This window comes from Scophthalmus maximus, chromosome 4, assembly GCF_022379125.1.
Source record: "Scophthalmus maximus strain ysfricsl-2021 chromosome 4, ASM2237912v1, whole genome shotgun sequence".
Lineage (NCBI taxonomy): Eukaryota > Metazoa > Chordata > Actinopteri > Pleuronectiformes > Scophthalmidae > Scophthalmus > Scophthalmus maximus.
In genome coordinates, this window is record NC_061518.1 from 13488565 (window position 1) to 13511153 (window position 22589).

At 39.7% G+C, this 22589-nt stretch overlaps 2 protein-coding genes and 1 long non-coding RNA gene across 6 annotated transcripts in view; 2 read left to right on the forward strand and 1 right to left on the reverse strand.

Moving 5' to 3' along the window:
• tcf12 (transcription factor 12) overlaps positions 1-9445 on the reverse strand; it is a 59852-nt gene extending 50407 nt beyond the window's left edge. For 2 of the 3 annotated variants that reach the window (XM_035627351.2, XM_047331477.1), the window contains exons 1-4: positions 9240-9444; positions 8394-8482; positions 8105-8177; positions 547-620 (exon numbers count right to left, since the gene is read on the reverse strand). In XM_035627351.2, the coding sequence (XP_035483244.2) occupies positions 547-620; positions 8105-8177; positions 8394-8465 (219 nt within the window). In that variant the 5' untranslated portion in view covers positions 8466-8482; positions 9240-9444. Of the gene's footprint in view, positions 1-546; positions 621-8104; positions 8178-8393; positions 8483-9239 lie in introns of all 3 variants that reach the window. The other variant, XM_047331478.1, reaches the window with a different exon arrangement.
• Positions 9446-15158: 5713 nt separating this feature from the next.
• Positions 15159-21801, forward strand: LOC118302573. Of its 2 annotated transcripts, XM_035628838.2 has the most exons (9): positions 15165-16216; positions 18826-18924; positions 19149-19232; positions 19368-19418; positions 19512-19628; positions 20396-20505; positions 20802-20876; positions 21024-21128; positions 21265-21801. In XM_035628838.2, exons 1-8 carry the CDS (start codon positions 16032-16034, stop codon positions 21092-21094), a joined length of 792 nt encoding a protein of 263 aa, XP_035484731.1. In that variant the 5' UTR covers positions 15165-16031; the 3' UTR covers positions 21095-21128; positions 21265-21801. The 2 variants fall into 2 exon arrangements, with proteins under 2 accessions (XP_035484732.1, XP_035484731.1); XM_035628839.2 differs by lacking the exon at positions 19368-19418 and having other exon boundaries at positions 15159-16216.
• Positions 16223-18197, forward strand: LOC118302574. Its single transcript, XR_004790601.2, has 4 exons — positions 16223-16636; positions 16994-17196; positions 17557-17621; positions 17763-18197. It is a non-coding gene; the product is annotated as an uncharacterized LOC118302574 (long non-coding RNA).
• Positions 21802-22589: the final 788 nt, after the last annotated feature.

Here is a 22589-nt window from a genome sequence, read left to right on the forward strand (position 1 = left end):
GATCCAATAACCATCCAATGATATTTGCTCACCACTCAGTGTTGATGTTTTAACACTGATCAAAGTTGACCAGCGTGCTGGGATGGAACTTTGTTGTCCATTAGTCACCCTCATTATGACATCAATTCCCCCTTTAACATCATGATGATCAAAAGCTGATTTATTCCCTCAATAGGTGAAACTGCTGAAGAAAAATATCCAGGGACATTAGACATGTTCTCTCTCATCAGTGATCTGCCCTGGGGGTAAATACTTTCATAGTAAAAATTCATGGTGTGCAGCATTAACCCACAACTTGAAGTGGAAATAATTTAACAGATGTTTATTTACACAGATGTCTGTGGCACAACATATTTACACAGATAAAATAAAATCAATTGCACCTGCATTCAGTATATTCACATGTCCCTTCTGTCACAGTAAAATGAGTCTATACGGTCGTACAACGTGGCATTGTCAATGTACCACTTTGATGTAATGAGTGTTAAATGATGTGCTGTGGTGCAGAAAGGCCATTCAGAGGCGGTAAGGTGGAGGTCATCTTACCCGGGCGGTCTCGTAGGAAGGACTGGACTCGCCACCTGGGGCCCAAGATGCTTGGTTGGTCCGCTCATCCACACCTGTCAGAGAGAGAGAGGCACAACTCAGTCAGCACGACGAGATCACTCACAGAGTTGAATGTCCGTGGAGTGTATCGGCGTTCCCTGTACGCCTCACTGAACAACTGAATCACAAAAACACAAACACATTCAACATTGTCTGGATGTCTTCTGTTCAAAACGACAGTGTTTCCAACAGATGCATAGTAACTGGGATGTGATTTTTACAACTTAACTATGTTTCTCCTAAAATTAAAAATGAATGTGACTCATTAATATCTTCAAAGGTCACGCTTCATGACACAAAAACAATTTTACAATGGTGTCATTTATTTTGCCTTACATGAATCATGACTAAACCTCAACATAAAAGTGGAACTTATGACTTCATGATTTGGCATTGATGTATGCGAGGCTACTTCCAAACAGCTGCGCACTGAAACGTAATAAAACTCATTTCTTAAGTTAAAGAAAACTTGTATGTTTAAAAAGTCAAACAGACAGACACATAAAATCAATATCTCCAACCAAACTGCAAAGCAAGACCATCTGGCATATGTTGAAAAATATAATATCTGATCTTTACAATCCAATTAATGTAATATAGTCAGTAAAAAAACAACATTTGATTCCTCAATTGTTCCTGCTTTTTGAGACAATATTGTGTTGCAATAACAGCCAAAGTCCCCACAAACAAAACATAACTGCAGAGCGGGTAGCGCATCAACATCGTATAAGTTATTGATTGTCCCTGTTGTAATATGATCTGTCTCAGTAAAATGCAATACCATTTGTTCATTTTCAACTTCAAATAAAAAAAATATGAGATTGAAAAGATATTGTGTATGTGCAGGAATATAATAATACAGCGAGAAGCAAACAAAAATAATATTAAACACATTTTCAACCTTTAAATTGAATAGATGATTGCAGCATGTGCCTCCACGCAGCAGGGTTTGGCATTTAACTCAAGAAGCAGAAATGACATGAGTGAAATAAACAACTCAAATAAAAGCAGATGTCTGTAATCAGAGATCAAAACATGTGGACTAGTCCTCGTATTTAAAACCTTATAGTGAGTATAACTCAAGAAGCTCCACATCAAGACTGTAGCTATGAATTTAACTTATCTGGGTTCAATGCAGCTCGACTTGTACTTTTAATGCTTCACTAAAGATATTTATTTCAAACAGAGCACTTCAGTGCTACAGAGATGTGATGGGAGAGTGATAAGAAAATATACTTTTGGATCATTGAAGACGATGACCAGTTTGAGATATGATAGACTTCACATTTTGTCGTCACTGTAAGTTGGTTTTTATTATTACAAATATATTTTCAACTGTCCATTAATTATTGGTCAGAAACTCAAAAAATCTAATTATATACACCAGAAATCATGCTCCAGTGAGCAGAGCTACAGATGCGTTTCATCATGACAAACATGATGTTTTTCTGTTCATTTCCTGTTCTTCAAGTGTCTTCAATTTGCCTCACTTTCATCATTTGGCTGGTTTATCATTCACAGTAACATAGCAGGGACACTACATGCAGCAGTAACTTCTGGTAACTAATGCATGTGTTACTACAAGCACATGGGTTCGAAACACCAGCGTGACATATTTTCACCCAACCGAGGCCTTTCACACAATGAATGTAACAATGGTCAGTGTTTTCTCTCCGGGCCACTGGCTGTCATCTCGTCTGATTACCATCTCTTACCAGTGCTCAAGGGTCCCCTCTCTTCTCAGTGCACAGACAGGCAGCACAATAAGATTACTCACTGACACAAGAGGCTAAAGGGGGAAAAACACACAAATTCACTGGCTGCAATGTCAAGATAGTGAATTAGGAGAACCGATGCTCTCCTGTTGAGTACGCTGTCTGATTACACAACCCTACAAAGCCTTTCTTATACAGTAGGTTTAAGACTCCAATAATTAACATTGTTTTATTTGTTTCATGGGGAATTTACTCGCGCTAGAAAACCCAACCCCACAAATATTCGCCCACGAGAAGCACAAGTAAACACAATCCGCGAATATCTGCCCATTCTCTGTCAGACACGGACATCGGTGACGTTGGTAGGATATGTCTGGGAAATAATGTGAATGATTTTTTTTCTAAATAGATGAATAGTATTAGTTTATTGACATCATCATTATCTATAAGATCTATCTAAGTTAAATCTTTTTGTAAACCTGTGGTGAGCATGCGGAGGGCTGACAGTAAGCACAGATGTCGGATCTCATAACTCTCTACTGGGTCGTTGACACACAACTACACCCTTCTCAAGTTCCTAACTAATCCAACTAGATATTTCAGACTCATTATCAAGACTTCTGCTGAAAGATCTGACATTGTAAAGTGTCAGCTTAGCAAACGTTAAGGTTAACGTTAATGTTAAAGGTTGGATGGCCTAATATCAGCTTGCTTATTTAATTTCACAACCTGTTGTCCTGCCTGATCTCCGTCTGCACTGAATACGTGAAGACTTGAGACTCAGTCCCACACCGAGCAGACAATCTTTTTTCTTTTCTTGTTTTTAGATGTAACCTCATTGGTTTGGTGAAAGCAAACTGGTGGGTTTGCTTTAATCCTCCCTGATTTACTGCTGTACAAGACAACTTTTTCTTAATAACATGCTGTCAGCATGCAGTTTAATAATACAAATAATCCTCATGCTCATGCTCATGTATTTTTGCCATTTAATTAATGAAAACTACATCTGTTTATGATTTGCCAAAAAGATCCTAAGAAAATGTTTAGTTTGTTTATTCGAAAGTTGAATTGTACAGACAGAGAGAGAAATGAATTACAGACGAAACCAGATTAGCTCTGGATCATACAGAAGATTATCTTACAACAGTTGCTGTAGCATATTAAAGTCCCAACAATGTTGGATAGTTTCATTCTTTTTAAAAAAACATGCTCACAGTACCCAATGTGTAAATCGGGTCATACAAAGCACCACATATTTACAATGTGATAACATTTTACAAAATTTGACTCCGGACATACAGTGAAGAAGAACAAAAACTTTTCAAATATTTGTTTGTATGAGTTTTAATAAGGTTCCAACATTAACTCTCAAGCATAATTAAATACCTACGGACACAAGGATCAGCTTCATCTATGAACACCTGAATTTAATTGAGAAATCTATCAAATCCAATTCCTTCTGGTATCTTCTGGCTGACGTTTAAAAAGAAAAACAACTTCTGGTCCAGGCGGCATCTTGAATGAAATGATGAAATGAGAAATTATCAGTCATTTAGAAACCAGTTAACCCGCTTCCCAACACAGATTACTTATCATTTACTATGACCAAGAATATATTAATCATCCCCCCCATGAAAAGGAAAATATATAATATATAAGTATTCTATCTATTATAAAAGAATATCATGTTTTACACCTAATTCATATCGGGGTCATGCCGCAATGTATCACCAGTTTTGATATTGCATTTGACATCCGTGTTAATGTAAACAAATCCAAAGAACAGTCCCGTTTTGTTGACTTCACTTGCAGAGCTTCTGGCTCTCAGTGGAAAATATAAGGTTTCTTGTATAAATGAACAGAGCGCAGCACTAATGGTGAAACCAATGACTGCATCAACTACTTGTAAACAAATGAAGAATGTGGAGTAAAAAGTGGGCTGTGGTGAAACAGTTTCCGCAGGGACTCTGGGTCAGAGACGGTATTTGATGCCATAAATCCATCTCTCTCTGTATAAATTACATTAACTTGTCATTTAGAGCAATATTCAACACCACGTCCTACATTCCTGGACAGAGAGGCAACACTCAGAGAGAGAGTGAGAGAGTCAGAGAGAGAGATTGAAAAGACTGTTTAACTACTAACAACTAAGAAACAAACATGACTTGTGATTTATGGAAATGGGAAAAACACATCAAGAAAGGACACCAAAACAGACAGAGCCTGCTCAAGCTGCTGGTGACTGCTAACCATGAACTAACTGTGCCACTGAGGATGCATCTACACTATAACATTTTAATTTTAAAATGGCTTTTTAAAAACAATCTCCGTCCAGAGGAGGATTTTGACCATTCACGTAAAGTGGGCATGTGCATGCTGGTGATGTGTAGAGAAATGTAGAGAAGGAAAATCTTCTCTACATTTGTTTGCTTAGTTGGATAAAATACAAACGAGGAAAGTGGTGAAAGCTAATGTTGTTTGTTTTCTTCAGGACAAGGGTCGCGACAAATCAGGACGTAAAAATGGTTGCTTTTTTAAAGGGGTACAAAACACCAGAGTAATATGAACACCAGGCATAAACGTAGCAAAACGGATGAGTTTTAACACTAAACCATATCAGTGTGAGCTAAATGAAAATTACCCATCTAACAGCCGCCATCCACTGCCCCACTGCACGGAAAGAGTCAATGGCCTCATCAAATTTGCCTCATCAACACAGCTGGGGGGGAGAAATGATGAGTCTCTGTTAGAGCCACATTGGCTATTTTTCCAATCCATCTTCCTCTGGCACACTCCTGAAGGGTCTCGCCGGTCCCACTCCGTCTCAATTATCTGGCTCTACCCAGCTGAGATACAATAATCCAAACTCTCATTCCCTGCAATTTCCACACTTGCGTCTGCACACTCATCCGCCCTTATGTTCACAATCACTTATGAATGTGCTCCTTCCTCCACAGTGAGGACACAGGAGTACTCGCTACCGCCTGAAAGAGGATGGATTCACCCACTCCAGAACTGATGCATTTTAAGGGACAGCGGCTCGTTTTGACATCTTTATCTCTTATATGATGAGTTTTGCAATATTTGTGAGGGAATAAATGCTGAACGGTCAACAACTACCTGAGGTGTCAATATGTTCACTTTCCAGTGATGGCACATACAATGTATGCATGCAGATGTTGACTAAGGAGGGCGTGTGCGCACCTTAAAGTCCAGACCAAGGGCCGAACCATGGTTCATGTCTTTGTTACATTGTTTATATTTTTATATCCCGTTATGACGTACTTACATCCGGTATACTAGACATTGATCACGTTTCTTAACAGGCGTGAATTTAATGTCGGTGTGTTATCAATTTGGTAGGTAATAGTGTTTTCATTTGAGAGGGAACTGTTCATTTCATTGCCACTGTGATATCATTATGATATTACTAACAGCATTACAAACTTCAGGAGCAGCACCCGATGCTACTTTGAATTCACCAAAACGTCCTGGTCGTTTTTGAACATTAGTTATCCAAGGAGGCTGCTTTCACACCTGTTATATTCATTCGGGCTAAAGTGACAACAGACTAAAAAAATAATATATCGGCTGAATTTTTTTTGTATTTACAAAATATTTTATAGTGGAACAGGCCAATTTTTCAAAATGAAAGAGACAGTGAACATATGATAATAGTACATTTTAGTTACAATATATTTAGTCAATTTATGAACCAAAACATTAATTTGAAATAGGTTAAGCATCTTGTTTACAGTCAGGTCCAAATTGCTTGAAGTGGTACAAAACAGCAGTCCACACTTAGACGTTGTGCCATTTCTAAAGGACAAGGCTGGTCTGGTCACCAGACAACACAAAGCAACACAATGAGCTTTGGCAGTGACACATTTCTCCTGACAGTCTCCAATTCTTTTTTTGTTCAAAACAAAAAGCACCATGCTGATGCTCGTCTATTTTGGAGGTCACAGAGTGCAAAGCCCCGCCTAAAGGTGACATGATGTCCACATCTTACTATATTCATTTACTTTATTAAATCATAAAGCACATGTCAATGCTGCCAACTCTATATTACACCTGGCTGACAAAGCACCTGAGGTGCTCTGTTGTTGCTGATCCTCTGAGATATCACTCGTGGTGGTGGACGATGCAATCTGGGTTTGAAAAATCATGTGTACTGTTTTGCAGACTAACAAACCTTGAAGAATCAAATGTTTCATTTTTCATTTAGTTGCCATAGTGGTTTAGATATGAAAGCACAACTTGGCTTGTGAAAAAAAATTTAAAAAATTGTCATGATACACAATTGGAAAATTAAAACTGCGTTACCCATTTTTTTTTACATACATACATACATACATACATACATTGCATTAGATCATACAGTATGATCTAATGCAATCCAGTAAAAAAAAAAAGCCATGACACATTTGATCTTTGACTCTATTGACAATGGTTCAGAAAGGAGTTGATTCAATTCTACATTCATTTGTTGCTGTGCTGGACTGAATACTAAAATGTGTGTGTAATATTTCATCCAAGGGTTAATAAAAACAACTCATTAAAACAATGATCACCTGAAAGATTTGTCATTACATAAAATGAACATCTGAAGTTTGACTAGAGTTTCCTTTTCATTTGTTCTACTGAAGAGAGCACACACCCAACAGCCTCCTCATTTCAATGATTAGGTATTCAAAAATCAAACCTCACATCTCCACAGTTCATGTGTAACAGCTCTGTTCCTGTGTCTTTGTCTTTTTGTCCAGTTTCCACTAAGTGTGTCTTTCGTTTCACAGATAGCTGGCGACAACGAGGCATTGTGAATTCACACAAAACATGCTTTGAGAGAAACATAATGCTTGATTGTTGACTTTCTTTAGTGACACGAGACAATAGATGTGCCTCGGATTAATGTCCTGTCGCATTTATAGCCAGGAAGCGACTCAGAAGCAGGGAATCTGAACCTGTGTTATGAAAACCAAACCATCCACACACTTTTTTAACAGCAAAGATGCTCAAAGATTATACAAAGTAAAAAGACCATAGAGCAGTGAAAAAGACAATTGTGTGCGTGTGTGAGAGAGGGCTGAGTCTGTCTGAGAGACTGAATAATTATAAAACTGCTACTTGTCATAGAAAAAAACCCCAGAGAAACTCAAAGAGAGGATGTCTCATAATCCCATTAAACTTCACTACAATTCACAAGAAGCACGAGGTTTAAGTGTTCGCCAGATTTTCTCCCTCAGAGAAATTTCCCTCCAACACTCCTCACTGCAAACCCTGATAAGAGTGCACTTTATAATGTCTCTCTGAACACTTTCTGCACTGAAAACAGCACATCTTGATCAAAGCAGCCAAAGAAAATGCCTCAGTTATGCATCTGAGAGTAAAGTGAGACACGAATGACATTCGCTGCATTACAGAACAAAGGTAATTAGCTAAATAGACATTTACACATGTCTGTGGCCTACGCCTACTTTGTTCCACATCATTACTACGGTGCACCGCTACAATTCCAGGTGGGAAGCTCATGTTTCAAGCACCAGATGTGAACAGCGCACACAAGCGTCACACAGAGGAAGGAAAAGAATCGCTTGCAAGATTGGAGACCAAGGCCATTTTCCTTCTGCCTCCCATTTCTAAATGAGCCCAGACGGCATTTAAACAAAGGTATTCGTCAACAAACAACTGATTTTTGGCGTGCAGATCGATGGACGCATGCGAGCAAGCAGGAACAGAGACTAGAGGGTTTAGTGAAGTGGGTGCAAGTGAATGGGTCCTACCTGATGCACTGAACTGACTGCTTCCAAGTGTGGTGGGCCTGTTTTTCCCTCCAGTTACAGGTGGAGAAAACATCTGAAAGGAAGAAAAGGGACAAATGTGCCAACGATTAGAGCTAAAAGACCCAACCGGGCAAAAGTCCTCGGCATCCACAAGGCAGCCTCTGTTTGTAAGATTATATCAGTGATAGTGAACATTGATCAAGCAGTCATGCTTTTAGCCTGTGAAGCCCTCACACCTCCAAAAAATATATATATATATATATTTAAAAAGGGTGAAAATCCATCTTACCGCACTAAAATCCAGCAGGTCACTTAGTTCCTTGTCCGTTCCAAGAGCGGCAATCCGCTGCTGAGGATTCATCCTGGCGACCTGGAGACCTGGAGACAACACAGAGCACCAGGTCACGTCCCTGCTGGTCAGGCTTCACCCCCCTGGTGGGGACCGTGGTGCCCCGGGAGAGGCGATCGTTATGGGCTGCAGAGTAAAGAGCAGCACTGGGAAGTAAAGTTGGCTCTGGGGACGCCGACGGCGCTGCCTGCCACACACCGATCCATCAAGCGGTGCACGGATTTATTTTATTAGTTTCCCTTCTCCAGTGGGTTGACTAACAGGCGACATCCCTGCTCAACGGGTGGCACGGCGGCTTGTTAACGCCAGGACCTGACGCATCGCAGTGGTGCAGGAGTGTTTCTTCTGTGGAACAACGCTGCTGCTGCTGCTGCTGCTGCTGCTGCTGCTGGCGACACATTTGCATTAAGTGTCACTGACGATGCAAATGTCAGTGATTTGTGAGGCACGTTTTTTTTTCCAAACACCACGACGGTCGGTGTAAGCGGAGCAGCGGCGGCGGCGGCAGCAGCCTGGCTAACGCTAGCTGCAGCGACTGGTCCGTGTGGCTGGTGAAGGGCTAACAGGCGGCGGCTCGGGCGGTCCCTGTTAGTGCAGAGAAGAGACCGCGCATAGAGACAAACATCGCACCGTGGCTCGGGACAAGTCACACGGAAGAAGCAGCACTGCACATGATAAGGTCGACGCGCAGCTCCAGGACACAACACGCAATTGTGGTTCTTTCACCAACTCCCAACTTCTTTCGGAGGTCCGACAGCTTTTGACAAACTCCTACGAATGTCTTACCTTCGTCCCCCGATTAAAAAGCCCGACTAGGGCGATCTGGTGACGACCCACGGTCTGGCAACACGCCACCGAACAGCGGAACGAAGGGTTTGAATGACAACGTCGGGGAAAGAGCCTCTATATACCAGTTACGAGTTTCCCCTAGGCAGACATTTTTTGCTTCGCAAAGAGCCGCAGCACCACGATGACATCGGTTTTTGTATCCCTCCGCCGAGCGCAGTGACATGCTGGTTCCACACAGCGGGAGATGCTCTCTCTCTCTCTCTCTCTCTCTCTCTCACACACACACACACACACGGTTATCTTTACTTTGCTACCATCGACACCACATCCAGTTTACTTCTATAGACTGCAGCATTTCATTAAATCTTGTTTTGAGAAATTTTATTTTTCATTTACATCACACTCACAGTATTCAATATTCAAGATTTATTGTCATAATAATAGTACAAACATCATTACCAGTACTGAATGTGTTTTTCTCAGAGCCAATTCTACTTTACCAAGTTGTACTATTATTAATAATAATGTGGACGTTGATAGATAAAGGACACATATTACAGTGAGCAGACACAATAAAATTACATTGGCAGCAATTAGCATCATTGTAATATAAATATATATCAAAATACAGTGGTAAGAAAATGTAAGTGATGCATATAATGTATATGTCTGTAAACTCGATTCACCAAAAAATGAACTTAAAACTAGTATTATTTAAACACAGCAATAGTGGTTGCACTAACTCTGATGGAAACTTGGAGGGGACAGGACACACTGCACAGTGGTGGGGGGGTCAGCCTATTCTCCCATGCTGGCAACACTGCAGAAGGACCCAGACCTCTTCTCAAAACTTTGCCTTTCAGTGTTTGTAATTTAACTACCAAATGTTTCCAACACATTATAATAAATCATCCATTGTTCTGATAATTCAAGCACTTGTATATTTCCAGCAGTTTTCAACAGCTGTAGTTTTATTGATAGTGTTGCGTGATTTTACACCTTCCTCTTTAATTAGTCCCTTGGCCTACTGCAGTAAATTTATTACATGCAATTAAATGCATGCTTTTATCGCTGGCATGTCTTTCAGCAATAGCCATCCGGCGTATTAGCATTCTGTAGACTAATTGCAGGTCTGACTTATCAGTGGAAAAAAATTGAATTACTCACAAGAAATGATGTCTACATGTCCCGGATATGATGCATAATAAAAGTCAGTGGCGGCAATGTTTTTATTTGGGTTCTCCCATTAATGTGAACAGGTAATAATGATTTTTGTCCTTAAGATTCCATATGTTACCGAGACAAACAAGTACATTTTAACATACTCCAATATATTTATCCTGCATAGTGTGAAACATGTGGCCATTGCTGATCTTTACACTTAAAGTGTTACACTACACACCATAAATGCATTATATGTAATGGCTGATGTTAAATTATACTTGATTATTTTTAGATATCATTTTTTGGCATATTTTAGCCATATGTTTTAGTCCAATTATGAATCTTACCTGTCACATTTAAACACATAATTCCATTTTTATGAAACAAAATGTTGATTTTTTTTAAAAGTTGTTTTTAAGTTTTTACATTGCAAGCACAAACTTCTGTTAATCTCCATCTTTGCTGCCTTTTCTTTCAGAATTCTAGTGTCTGTGGTAATTTCACATGTAGGACAACAATAAAACCCTTTCACCGTCTCACTTCACATGGTGCAGTCAGTGACTCCTGTCCGATGCACTTTTTGCAACATCACCAGGGGGCGCTCTTGTCCGCGCACAGGAGAAGAGAAGTGGGGGAGATGGGGGAAATATTGCAAATGTGCAGAATGTCAATGTGCAGCACGCCACGATAAAAATCACAGTGTACGACAGAACAAAAACTGAAAAATAAGGACTATGGTAGAAGAGCCATGTTAAAATCGTTGACGGAGCTTTCTCGTTTCTGTTTGACAGGAGAGCAACATTAGTTTTGCTGTTGTTGTTTGAGTTGATTGGATTATAAGATGAAATATCATCAGTCCTCCTCCAGATCCGCGCAGCTCTCTCATCCTCCTCTGGCAGTCAAGTGAACCATCGCATGTGAAACCAAGCCACGGTGTTTATGCTGTGTCCAAATAGGGCGAAGGAAGACCCATCATTTTTCCACGAAGCTGAAGTTTGCTTCCGATTCTCAGCTTCCGATTCGGCAGTTAAGGGGAAACTTAAGGGGGGACGACTTACACTGCTGAGCGAACCATTCCCCAGTCCCATGGTTTGTGAATTGTATCAATGCCGTTTTTGTCTGTTCTCTGCCTGCCTTACACCCATACCTGTATCAGTTTAAGCATAGGAGTAGTTGAAATTCACAATAGCAGGTCTACTGTGCAGGTGTGGGGTAAACTTGAGCATCATGTCTGCAGGTATAGTGCAAGGTCAGGTCAGGTGACTGGCAAAGGCAGGAACACAACGAGGACGACAGGTGAGCAAGATAAGAACAGCAGGGTCTGAAATGATGGCAGATGTTAGTGAACAGATAAACCAGGTGAATTCAATAATGTCTGACTCAAGTGCTGGTAAATGTGAGGAGGTAATGAAAGAAAGCATTTCCATATGTGGGTCAAATTTAAAGTGACCACCGTAATTGTTATAGGCTTTGGCTGGGGTAAGGATTATAACTGGGGCAGAAGCAGTGAGAGAGATGGACCAGTTAGAGGAAAGGTGAGAGCATATCAGTTTGTTTTAAGCAAAATTAAAGTAAATTGACAGACTGGTCAATTAAGGAGGTGTCATTAACTCTTATGCTTTTGTGTGAGAAGGACGAGTTCCTCATGTCTATAAAAAAACGGACTTCTTCCAATTTTGTTTTAGCCCCGCTGTGATAATTTAGTCCAGATAAGTTGGTATAGTATTTTTCCTTCAGAACTGATGTGGTCTAAGACTGAAAAACGCAGAGAAATGTCCTTGTTGCCCATGTTTGTTTGTTTTTTGCATTTTCAAAATCAGACAAAGGATTCACAAATCACAAACTGTGTTTTAAAGAATCTTTAGCCCCACCGTGATAATCTAGTCTAGATATTTATGTGCGATAGATAGATACATAGATAGATAGATACATAGATAGAAAGATAGATAGATAGATAGATAGATAGATAGATAGATAGATAGATAGATAGATAGATAGATGTGTGCAATATCCCTGTTAAAATGTACAATTTTTCTTTTTTCACAAATAAAATAAAGGTTTCACATATTTGAAAGTGGATTGCAGTCAGTGACGATGCTTTTCATAATATGTCTAATATTATAATAATAATAATATCTCTAGCACATTTTCACAGCCGCAAATGCCTCAAACAACAAGAATTGTTCGTTCAGCAGTGAAAGTCCCTTTCCCCTTAAGTTTCCCCTGAACTGCCAAATCGAAAGCTAACTTCACCGTCGTCAGGAGCTAACATGCGTTCCCACCGGAGAGGGGACTGAGGGCAGACACTGATGTCGCCCTCCTGTGTCCAGACCCACGTGTCAGTCGTGGAAGTATAGGCAACTTCTCTGTTTGAACTTTTCATGATGGTGTTAAAGATGTATTGTAATGTGTAATGGCGAAGGAGTAACGACACCATTAGTGCATGTGGTGGTCCCCTTTAAACCCTGTTCTCACCATGTCATTGTCTTGGCCACCGGGACGCGGTTCACGTGGGGAAAAATGACTCGAATTATGGCACAAAGGACCTGCGTCACCCATTGCATCACCAAAAACAAGGAAGTGAATACATGCATTCTCCCTGTATCTGTCCCCAGTGAATAGAAATGGCAGATGGTGGAACAGCAGAATTGACAAAAACAACTCGCAAGAGAAAGAGAATCCCTTTGACAGAGGAACAGAGGAAGGCGAAGAATGAGAGTGATCGAAGAAGAGATAAAACTAGAGTGTACCTCGGAGGGGCGTTCACCCTGTGGAGGGAGCTCCGAGACCTGAGAGGCTTTAAAGATGACATGCAGTTTGCCTTCTTTCTACTAGAGCAGTAAGTCACGCAAACAGCCCACTTATTAATACTACTGGACTTTTAACTCAAGGTTATTTGTAAAAACTGGGACGTTTCTGCTTTTGACAGTAGCCAAGCTGCTCAGACTGAGTTCGCCATGATGTTAATGCCGCCGTTGTTAATGCTAGGAGCCGGAAAACGAAGGAAGGAAGAAAGCTCAGAACATTAGGCATTTATGATTGAAGAAAAAAAAGACACATTTCTAAATATATTTGCTGGAAAAAGTTGACAAATGAACCACTGTTTGTTTGATTACGTTTATCCAAATGCAATATATGGATGAGTAAGTTTTACTTTGTTTTGTAGCCTTCGAAGAACCCAGATAACCTCCACGCCATCAACTAAGCCTACAGCTGGTCGACCACCACCACCACCACCATTATCCACCATCGCAACTGCTTCAGACCGTGACAGGTACAGAGACTATCACAAACATATAAAAAGGTATATGTTTTATCGTTGTGCATGTGCAGCAGCTAGTATTTACTATTTTTTGGTCGGCTTTATGTTCTCACATATGACTTCTTCATGTGGCAGCGAGGAAGCTTTATGCGTAAGTGTAAGAGGTTGCAACTGAGGTGTTTGTGCTTATGAATCAGGTTATATATGAATTGGGTCTGTTTGCATCAACCTCCATGAAGAAGAAAGGTAAACTCCAGCTAGCCTCGCCCCCATCATCCAGCAGTGACACTGAATCTCAAAGGTAGGTTTGTTCTGTGCGAGTACATTTACATTACACATTATAAACACAGTGGTTTATCATGACAGTTTCATGTATAACAGCAATACTTTTGAAAGTTTGCCCCGGTGCGGTTTGACCAAGTATTGCAGGTAAGTTGAGTTGATCATTTGCTTGTAAGGCAACATTAGGCTAGTTAGAGTAATACATAATTGAAATGTAAATCATCCTGGAGAGAGAAAAGCGAGTATTGCCTATACACTAACGTTAACCAATCAAGGCATGTGTTTGTGCATGTCAGAGGGGATACGCAAGTGAGAGGAAAGAAACAAAACAAATACGATTAACATGTTCGACAATCGTTTTGTCTGTTAAATGTGTTATATTTAACTGCAGCACCAGTTTTGGTTAAGCATCTTTGAGAACAACTGACTTAAATGTTAGCCAGTGTTTGCTTACTGATAGATCTTGCCTTTAGCTTCTATATTCGTCTTAGAGGAATTATTCTGTAAATAAAATGAGTTTTACCCAGCATTGAGTTGAAACTAGTTTAAGTGATTCCCTTTTTGCTTCCGGTTCGCTGCACAGATCAACAGGTTCACAGTGTATCGCATCCCAACATAGTCTGCCTGGTCTCTGTAGTCGCATTTAGCTTTGTCAGAGTCATGTCGTCATTTCGACTAGGACACCTCCCGAGACCGCCTTCGGCTTCCCACCGACTGCTTCGGCCTGCCATAGATAAGATGACCTTGCTTGGTGCCTGAGAAAACTCATCTTTACAGTTTCCCAGGAGAGAAGAGGACAGAAATTCCTCAACACATGGTGCAAATCTACATGAAGTTTAACCGGTGATGTTCTCCAACACCACACAGTGGAAAAAGGAAGTGATATTTTAACTCATTTTTCAATAAGAGTCCAGATTTTAAGCACTCAGAAAAATAAATCAATGGGAAGGAAATTCAAGTTCTAAACAAGTAACAGCCATCACCTAACATTCATCAAGGATACAATAGTATTGGAACTCAATAAAAAAAAACCAAAAAATGTGTATTCCTAAAAATTACATTTTTTTAAAAAAATCATCAGAGGGCAATCTCAGAAGCTGTCAACCTCAATGGCAGTCGTAGATCTCACAAGAAGTGATTCACCTTTTTCAGGGGAGGTACAAGGGAACTATAACAAGGTTCTATAAGACATCAAGGAGAAGATCATTATTGGTGCTGCGGAAAAAGGGTGCCTCTTTGTGGTCATATTGTGCTCCTATCTGTTTTTATTCATTAATTTGTGTCACTTTCTTTTCTTTTTTCCTCCTTTCTCGTTTTGCAATTTTGTGGTAGTTTTGCAACAATCTAGTCTTATTTTTATTTACTTGTTTTGGGTCTATTTGTGTGTGTGTGTGTATGTATTTTTACTTTGTCTGTCTGTGGTCATTCTGCATCCCTTTTGATCGTTTTGTTCTTCATTCATTGACTTTCTAAAACGAAATATTAACAGTCACATAGGCTTTGTGCCCGTTTAGTAATCCATCCATGGATGTTGCCCTCTCGTTCCCCGACAACTACGTATCCCAGAATGCAAAGCGGTCACGTGTCCACATACGCCGGAGCAGACAGTGTGTCGCTGTTGTACACATGGCGGTCGTCAGTGGGTAATTCCTCGCTTCTTCACCACCTCGGTTAGCTTGTAGATGTCGTAACGATGCCGGGGACGTGCTCTGTGCCAGGCTGAGAGCGCTTACAAGAAGGCCCAGTGTCGGGGAGTCGTGTTCCACTCTCTGCCTACGAGAGACCCGGAGCGATGCAGATAAAGGGGGAGTAAGCGATTTTTATCCAATACAAAAAACCCAGCGAATATTTCCCCACGGTCCGCGAGCTCTCGGTTCGGTGTGTGCGCGGATCTCTCCACACAGCCCTGCCTCTGTCGACGGAACACAAAGAGATGGTGCAGACCGCACCGCGCAACACCACACTGTTCCAGCCAATCAGAAACAGGCGGCCCGCGAGCGTTCGAGCCCCGCACCGGGGCAGGGCGCGGTGGGAGAGCAGCGGTGAAGCTGGCACATTCGACCGTGCTGGAAGAAGGAGAGATGGCTGAGAGACGGCCCAAGAGGATCAGGTCGGAGGACTACAAACTGAAAAAGAAAATATATGAGCAGGCGAGGGGAAGGACGCGCGTCAACATCGGCGAGGAGGCGTTTCAGCGGTGGAGAGACCTCCGAGAGTTGAAAGCGATGACCACCGATGCGGAAGTCGCTCTGTTTCTGCTCGACAGGTGCGTGACACAAGTGTCCATGGTTTTGTTCAGTCGGCCCATATGTGTGACAGATGTTCGCCACTGGTTACCCTCGAGTCTGCCGTCTGTCAGTCAGCTCCTAGTGCAGAGTCGGGGGGGGGGGGGGGGCTTCTGAGGCAGAGTGAAACGACCCGGAAGTATTTCATCGACAGTCATGTTAAGAGCTGTTCGGGTTCTTTCAATGCTTGAGAAAGGTGCTACAATGCTTCCTTTCCTATCTCCTTTAGCATAGTGCACACTGGACCTACGCTGGGCGAAGGAAAGGAGAAGTAGATGCCCTACAATTCGTTGCGGCACCAGTATTTAACGTGACGCGCCATGCACAAACTTAGACAATTAAATCCGAGGTAGAAGAAGAAGAAGATGAATATGTGACCGAGATGGCACCCTCATCATCATGTAGGTTGCCTATTTAGCATTTCAATCTTATGCCATATGTTAATGTCAATAAATATGAGTGGACAGGAGCTTGAGCAAACATTCTCAACGTGACAGCCTTATCGTTTCAGTTTCGTAGCCTGTATTATTGTTTTTATTTCAATTCCAACCTTGGTAATGAATAAATCTTTTTCACCGTGTTGTGCATCTTTTGCCTGCATGAGTCAACCTGCTAAGAATGCACAGGGCAAAGTAGGTACGCTTTTTGAAGCCCATCTTTGGAAATATGTTGTTTCACCACGGCAGATGCATGTCAATAACATCCGCCGTTACATAATTACGTGGTATAGTGTAAGTGGAATCTGATTTTTTTTCTAGCACCGCTGTTGGCTTTTCCTAAGTCCTATGAATCCTCCTTTACACCTTTACTTGACCTCATGACGATTTCCATTGAGGTTAAGGAAAAGTGATTAGGAAAAGGTGATAGGAAGGACTTTCCAAATCCACCCTCCGTTTTCTCTGGAAGACATCAAGAGGACCCTGGGACATCTGTGTCTGCAGGTGACAGGAGCCCAACAGAGGTAAACACTCTGGGTTTTTACCTGTGAAAGTTTACGTTACATTTTTATTCTGAAAACTTTAAGCACAATTTGTTGAAATTGTTATTATCCGTCACGGATTGTAATGGAAAATCCTACAATCAGGTTGGCTGTGTTAACTTTAACATCCTTTTAACTGTGGCTGAGATCTGTAAACATCCTAACGTATTGTGAACTATGCACAGAAGTGCACAAATAAGACAAACAAAATGTTTTTCAAATATTAGTCAGGGGAGAGTATTATATAGTAGTACATTAGACGGCTATCCTTGTTTCTGAATGTAGCACTTTGTTATTTTTTAATTACTTCCACTGACTTAACAATCACTCTTTTTACTCAAGGGTCAGCACTTGCTTGGGTGTTCATGGTCCTGGTGTGGAAACTAAATCACTCCCTGCTAATTCCTGTAAGTATAACACATGACATGAGTTGTGTTTCTGTGTAAAAGAATATTTCATTCAGTCAAAAGTACAGTAAGTTGGTACTGTGAACACTGCTCAAATACAGTGCTACTTTTAACTGATTTCAAATAATCTGTCTCTGTAAGCACCTCATCCCAGTCCCCTCCACCAGCTGAAGGTTTGTGTAGTGTGGCGTCGGTGGATCATCTGAATGACACGTTCCACCAAGAGAGCAAATCAAGCTTGACAACAGCGTGAAAGTCTGACAAGCGCACAGAAAAATACCCAAAAGCTGTTGTGAATGACAGTTGTTTAATGGAACTGTTTAAGAAGTGCCAGACGTCTGGACAGACCATAACCAAAAAGGTGTTTCACTGTGGTGCAAAGAAGAAGGTGAGGTGGAGACACCTTGGTGGACACATGTATTTACTGTATGTTTTTTGATGTATGTATGTATATATATACCTTGTTTATTTATGTGCATTGCTGTCTTTTTATAATTTAACTACCTATCATGTATCTTAATCTTTGAGAACAAAAAAACTGGGTGAAAAAACATGAATAAAGACATTTAAAATTCATCTCATTGAAACCGTGTACTTTGATTTCCTGGATATCCCTCATCCCATATTATTTGTTATATTGCTGAATAGTAATGTGATTACAACTCACTTATCCACTTGTAACAAGTACCACATTATCTATGAAAAATACCTTAAAACAAAATAATTGTCATTAAAATATTTTAGTCAAGAACAAACCCTAATAACAGATGTGTTGACTAACTAATAGCAGGCTGGGGATTACAGATGTATATTGATCGATTATAGACTTTAACTTTAGACTTATAGATGTATTTGTTATTAGTGTGAACAGCAGCACTGATAGCACCAATTAATAATAATACAAAGGATAACAATAATGCTGATAAATAATCAGTAATATAGTGGAGTAGTAGTGTCAGATCTGGATCCTGCTGCTGTAGAGTCAGAGATACTTGCAGAATGAGGACATGATTTGCTTCACTGTGCAAGCTTGTGAGTGGTTGTAAACTCGAGTTTCAAACAACTACAACAAATCATCACCTCCTGTAACTTAAAACAGGCTGATCTGCATCTCAGATATTTTGTCAAGCCAAGGGTATATTTGTGTGATCACATTTTTACAGATGAGCTTTTGTGTCTAATGATAAGTTTTCTTTTTTCACAGTTGTGAAAATAGACCATCAATATCAACAACCTGTCCTGGGAATTGCATACAAGAGCCTACCTCACTGTCAAGTCTTGGACAAGAACCAGCCTCTGAAAGGTAAACAGTCATAACTTTATCTTGTTTTTTTAACACATCACTTGTACTCACTGAGTTTGGCCATAGATCTATAGTATTTTATTAAAAAACTTCACTTACACCTTCGCCTTATTACTGATGCCTGAACCCCCTGACCGTCTGTCTTCCTGAATCAACATCCACTCCGATTATCAATTATTCCAAATTGGAATTGTCAGAAAGTGACTTTCATTTTGTGTCTGCAGAGAGAAGCAGCACCAGCAAGATGATGTTGAACACCAGAGTGAAACTACACATTTAGCAGGAGAGGTGGACTGGCTCCAGGACAGGTTAATATTGATCTTTTAGAAAAAAGTACATTTCAGTAGGTATATGTCTGTCAGTACTCTATTGACTTTCCGAAAATACATTTTCTTATCCTATTTAATATCCTCACTAAACCTCATCACCCATGTCATTTTCAGTGTTGAGGTCACCATTGACGAGGATGAATACAACACTGTGAAGAACGAAATGTAATTTCATACTAAGTTCTCCTGCATAATTTGTACCATTATTTGTACTGTGTGTTTCAATAGATTCTATTATCATGTTCTTTAACCTAATAGATCTTACTCTGATAATGGTGACATGAAAAACCTCCCAGAAACAACTGAACTTAGAGGAGCAGGAGCAGACGACCTCTGTAATGAAGACCTCTACTTTCCACTAATTCCTAATCAGAGGTAACATCATGTCTCTGATGGAATCACTTTCAGCAATGTTTGCTTTTAGAAAACTAAAGTTGTTCTTGTGTACTTTGACTTAATAGATGAGAAAAATGTTTTTAAAAGCATCTAAAAGACGCATGGTATGTATTGACCTGTAGTCACAGAGTATGGTCAGAGTATAATCCACCATTTTTCATTTTTTGTCAAATCTAGTTATGTTGCTCAAGTCTTACCGTAGGAGGGAGAATTGGAAAACTGAAACAGTGAAAGGTTGTAGATATACCAAGAAAATTGAGAAGTTGATAAATTTTATGTGCTCTGTTCAAATATGGTAACTTTTGCTCTCCACCAAAATAGTAAAAACCTTCTGTTCTCTTTTAAATTCCCAAGGAGTTTAATGAGCACCTCCACATACAAGCTCATCAAAAAAGGGAATATAATGGGCTAAATCCAGGTTTTACTTTAAAAGGGCAACATTGCCCAAAAAGGGCAGTGAAGAAGAAAATAAAACTCCAGCTGGAAAAGTGCTAAGTCTGAAAATAGCAAATCTCATTGAACAGGAGCTTTATATTGCTCTTAATCATTAGAATAATAGTAACTGTGGCCAAAACAACAATAATACCAGTAAATATATTCATTTAATTTGAGTGAGTATAGCTACATTATGCATACATCCTCGCTAAAAAACATTTTTTTCTGATTAGTTGAGCATGAAGACTAGAAAATATCACACTTTTTTTTAATGTATTTTATGAAAACCTCATTGCTGTTTTCTGTTTCAGCTCCGCAACAACTGAACTTTTACTTGAATGTGAAGAGGAGGAACTGGAGCCTTGGCAGCAACAAACTTCACAAGTCCACTTCAAAGATGAGGAAGACGTTGGAGAGTTGAGTATGTCACGGCGTTTCCTTAAAGAACGTGTTAATGTTGAGATTTGACAACTGAACTGCAAATAACTGTTGAGCCAAAGCTTGTTATCATTTATGCCTTTAGAATGGCATGCTATGTTTGGATAAATGTTAATAGTTGATAACGATATTTTGATATTTGAGTGATAAAAATAAGATGGGTTGAGTTAAATGAATACTAACACTAAACAGTGTGTTGGTGCACATATCCCCATCTAAAATGTCATTTTGCAAATGTTAACTTGCATCCAACTTTGATCTTTTTTTATGTTCTTACAGAGAAGGACCAAATAGAGTGTCAGCTGAAGCCTTCACCTCTTCAGAGAACAGAAAATGCAGAGCCTCAACAACCAAGTAATGATGTTATTTGCTTTGTTTATTTTATGTATTTATTTATAATGGATTAGTTGAACAATTTATAGCTTGTCATTAAATTTATACAATGGTTACTTGGATACTGGTCTTGTATGTTAAAATATGGATTCTATTTCTTTTTCCCAGGGATTCAATATGTCTTCACAATAAACAAGCGACACGGAGTTCATTGGCTCTTTCGGGAAACTGTGTCCTGAATCAGGAATTCATTTGAAATAGCACCATGTAAAGGTGAGGATAGCTCCGAGGAGACTTTTTCTGTAATTACTTTAAGCTTTTGAATGACTGTTATGTTATATTTTTGGTATAATGTAATTTTTGTTATCATTTGTATAGTTTTACCTTAAGAGTTTGTGTTGTTTTCCAGCTGGTCACCAGCAACTTTTCCAGAAAGTTGCTACAGCCACAATAACACCTTAGTGCCAAATCAGCAACAACACAGTGTCCTTATCCACTGTTCAGGTTGCTGCAACATCATTGCAGCATCTGCAGTCAGACCAGTCCAGCTCACAGGCGATCGCTGAATCTATTCCTCTACTTTGCTTTACCGTTCTTGAGCTTGAATCAACTGGCTCATCAAACAATCTATAAATATAGACTCTAAGTGTAGCAAGAGAACAGCAACAGTCACACTGGGTAAGTTCAGTAAGTACTCACACATAAGTGTCTTATCAATTGCGCAGATTGTTAAGGTGCCAGGTATCTTCTGAATATTTAAGTTTGTGTGCAGACCACTGTGAGTGTGTTGGCTCTTCTTATAAGGCTACAGTGTGAGGAGGCATGCACACAGCATCTGTATCCTCTGTTTCTAATCTTACAAATCTGATAGTTGACTGTCAGTCACCTTCCACTTAATTTGTAAAGGTTTTAATGTAATATGAAAAATAAATTATGTCAAAACCAATTCCCAACTGCTTCATTGCTTCATTATGCAAGTACAGTGTATTAGTTCATAGTTTTTCTATAATTCACGTTAGTAGTTAGTATAATGCATGTTTTTAAAATTACATCTCATTGATTCTCAGAGGCTATTAAACATTTGCATCAAAGTCAAAAACAAAATGAACAGTGTCAGCATGGACAGATTATCCATTTTTCCCTGACCATGAATTGAAACCTTTACCTCCACATATGTTGACTGTATTGCCCTCACAGTTGAAGCTACAGTCCAGTGCACAGTGGTGGATCAAATTCTTTACTCAAGTAAAAATACCATAATGTGGGAAATTATCTATTACAAATAAAAGTCCTGTTTTGAAAATGTAAAAGTATTGTTTTAAAAGTAAAAGTCCTTTAAAAAAGTAAAAATGTGTTTTTACTATTATATATTTGATAATTAATCATGCATTAATGTGTAAACCACATTTCACTTTTGCAGCTGGTTGTGTAGCTTAATCTTTCATAAAACCTGTTGTACAAGTTTTGTATATGGATAATCTTCATTTAAGTTACTAGTAACTGTAACTGTACTGTAGTGAAGTAGATATATCAAATGGTATGAAAAGAAAATACTTGCTGAAATGTAAGTAAAGGCACTGAGACACTAGTTTCATTCCACCATTGCTGATGCACCTATACTCAGCAATTGTTTCCCTCTGTTTTTGCTTTGCAAATGTTATTCTGTGATTAAGTGCAAGACTCCAGACTCTGCACCCCAGTGCTTTCTTCATGATCTCTGGGGACTTCAGCTCG

Coding starts and splice junctions, on each gene's coding strand:
- LOC118302573 (XM_035628838.2), top strand. CDS start 16,032: ATGGCTGAGAGACGGCCCAAGAGGATCAGGTCGGAGGACTACAAACTG. Junction 16,217..18,825: donor GCTCTGTTTCTGCTCGACAG/GTGCGTGACACA, acceptor CTTTTTTCACAG/TTGTGAAAATAGACCATCAA. Junction 19,233..19,367: donor GTGGACTGGCTCCAGGACAG/GTTAATATTGAT, acceptor TGTCATTTTCAG/TGTTGAGGTCACCATTGACG.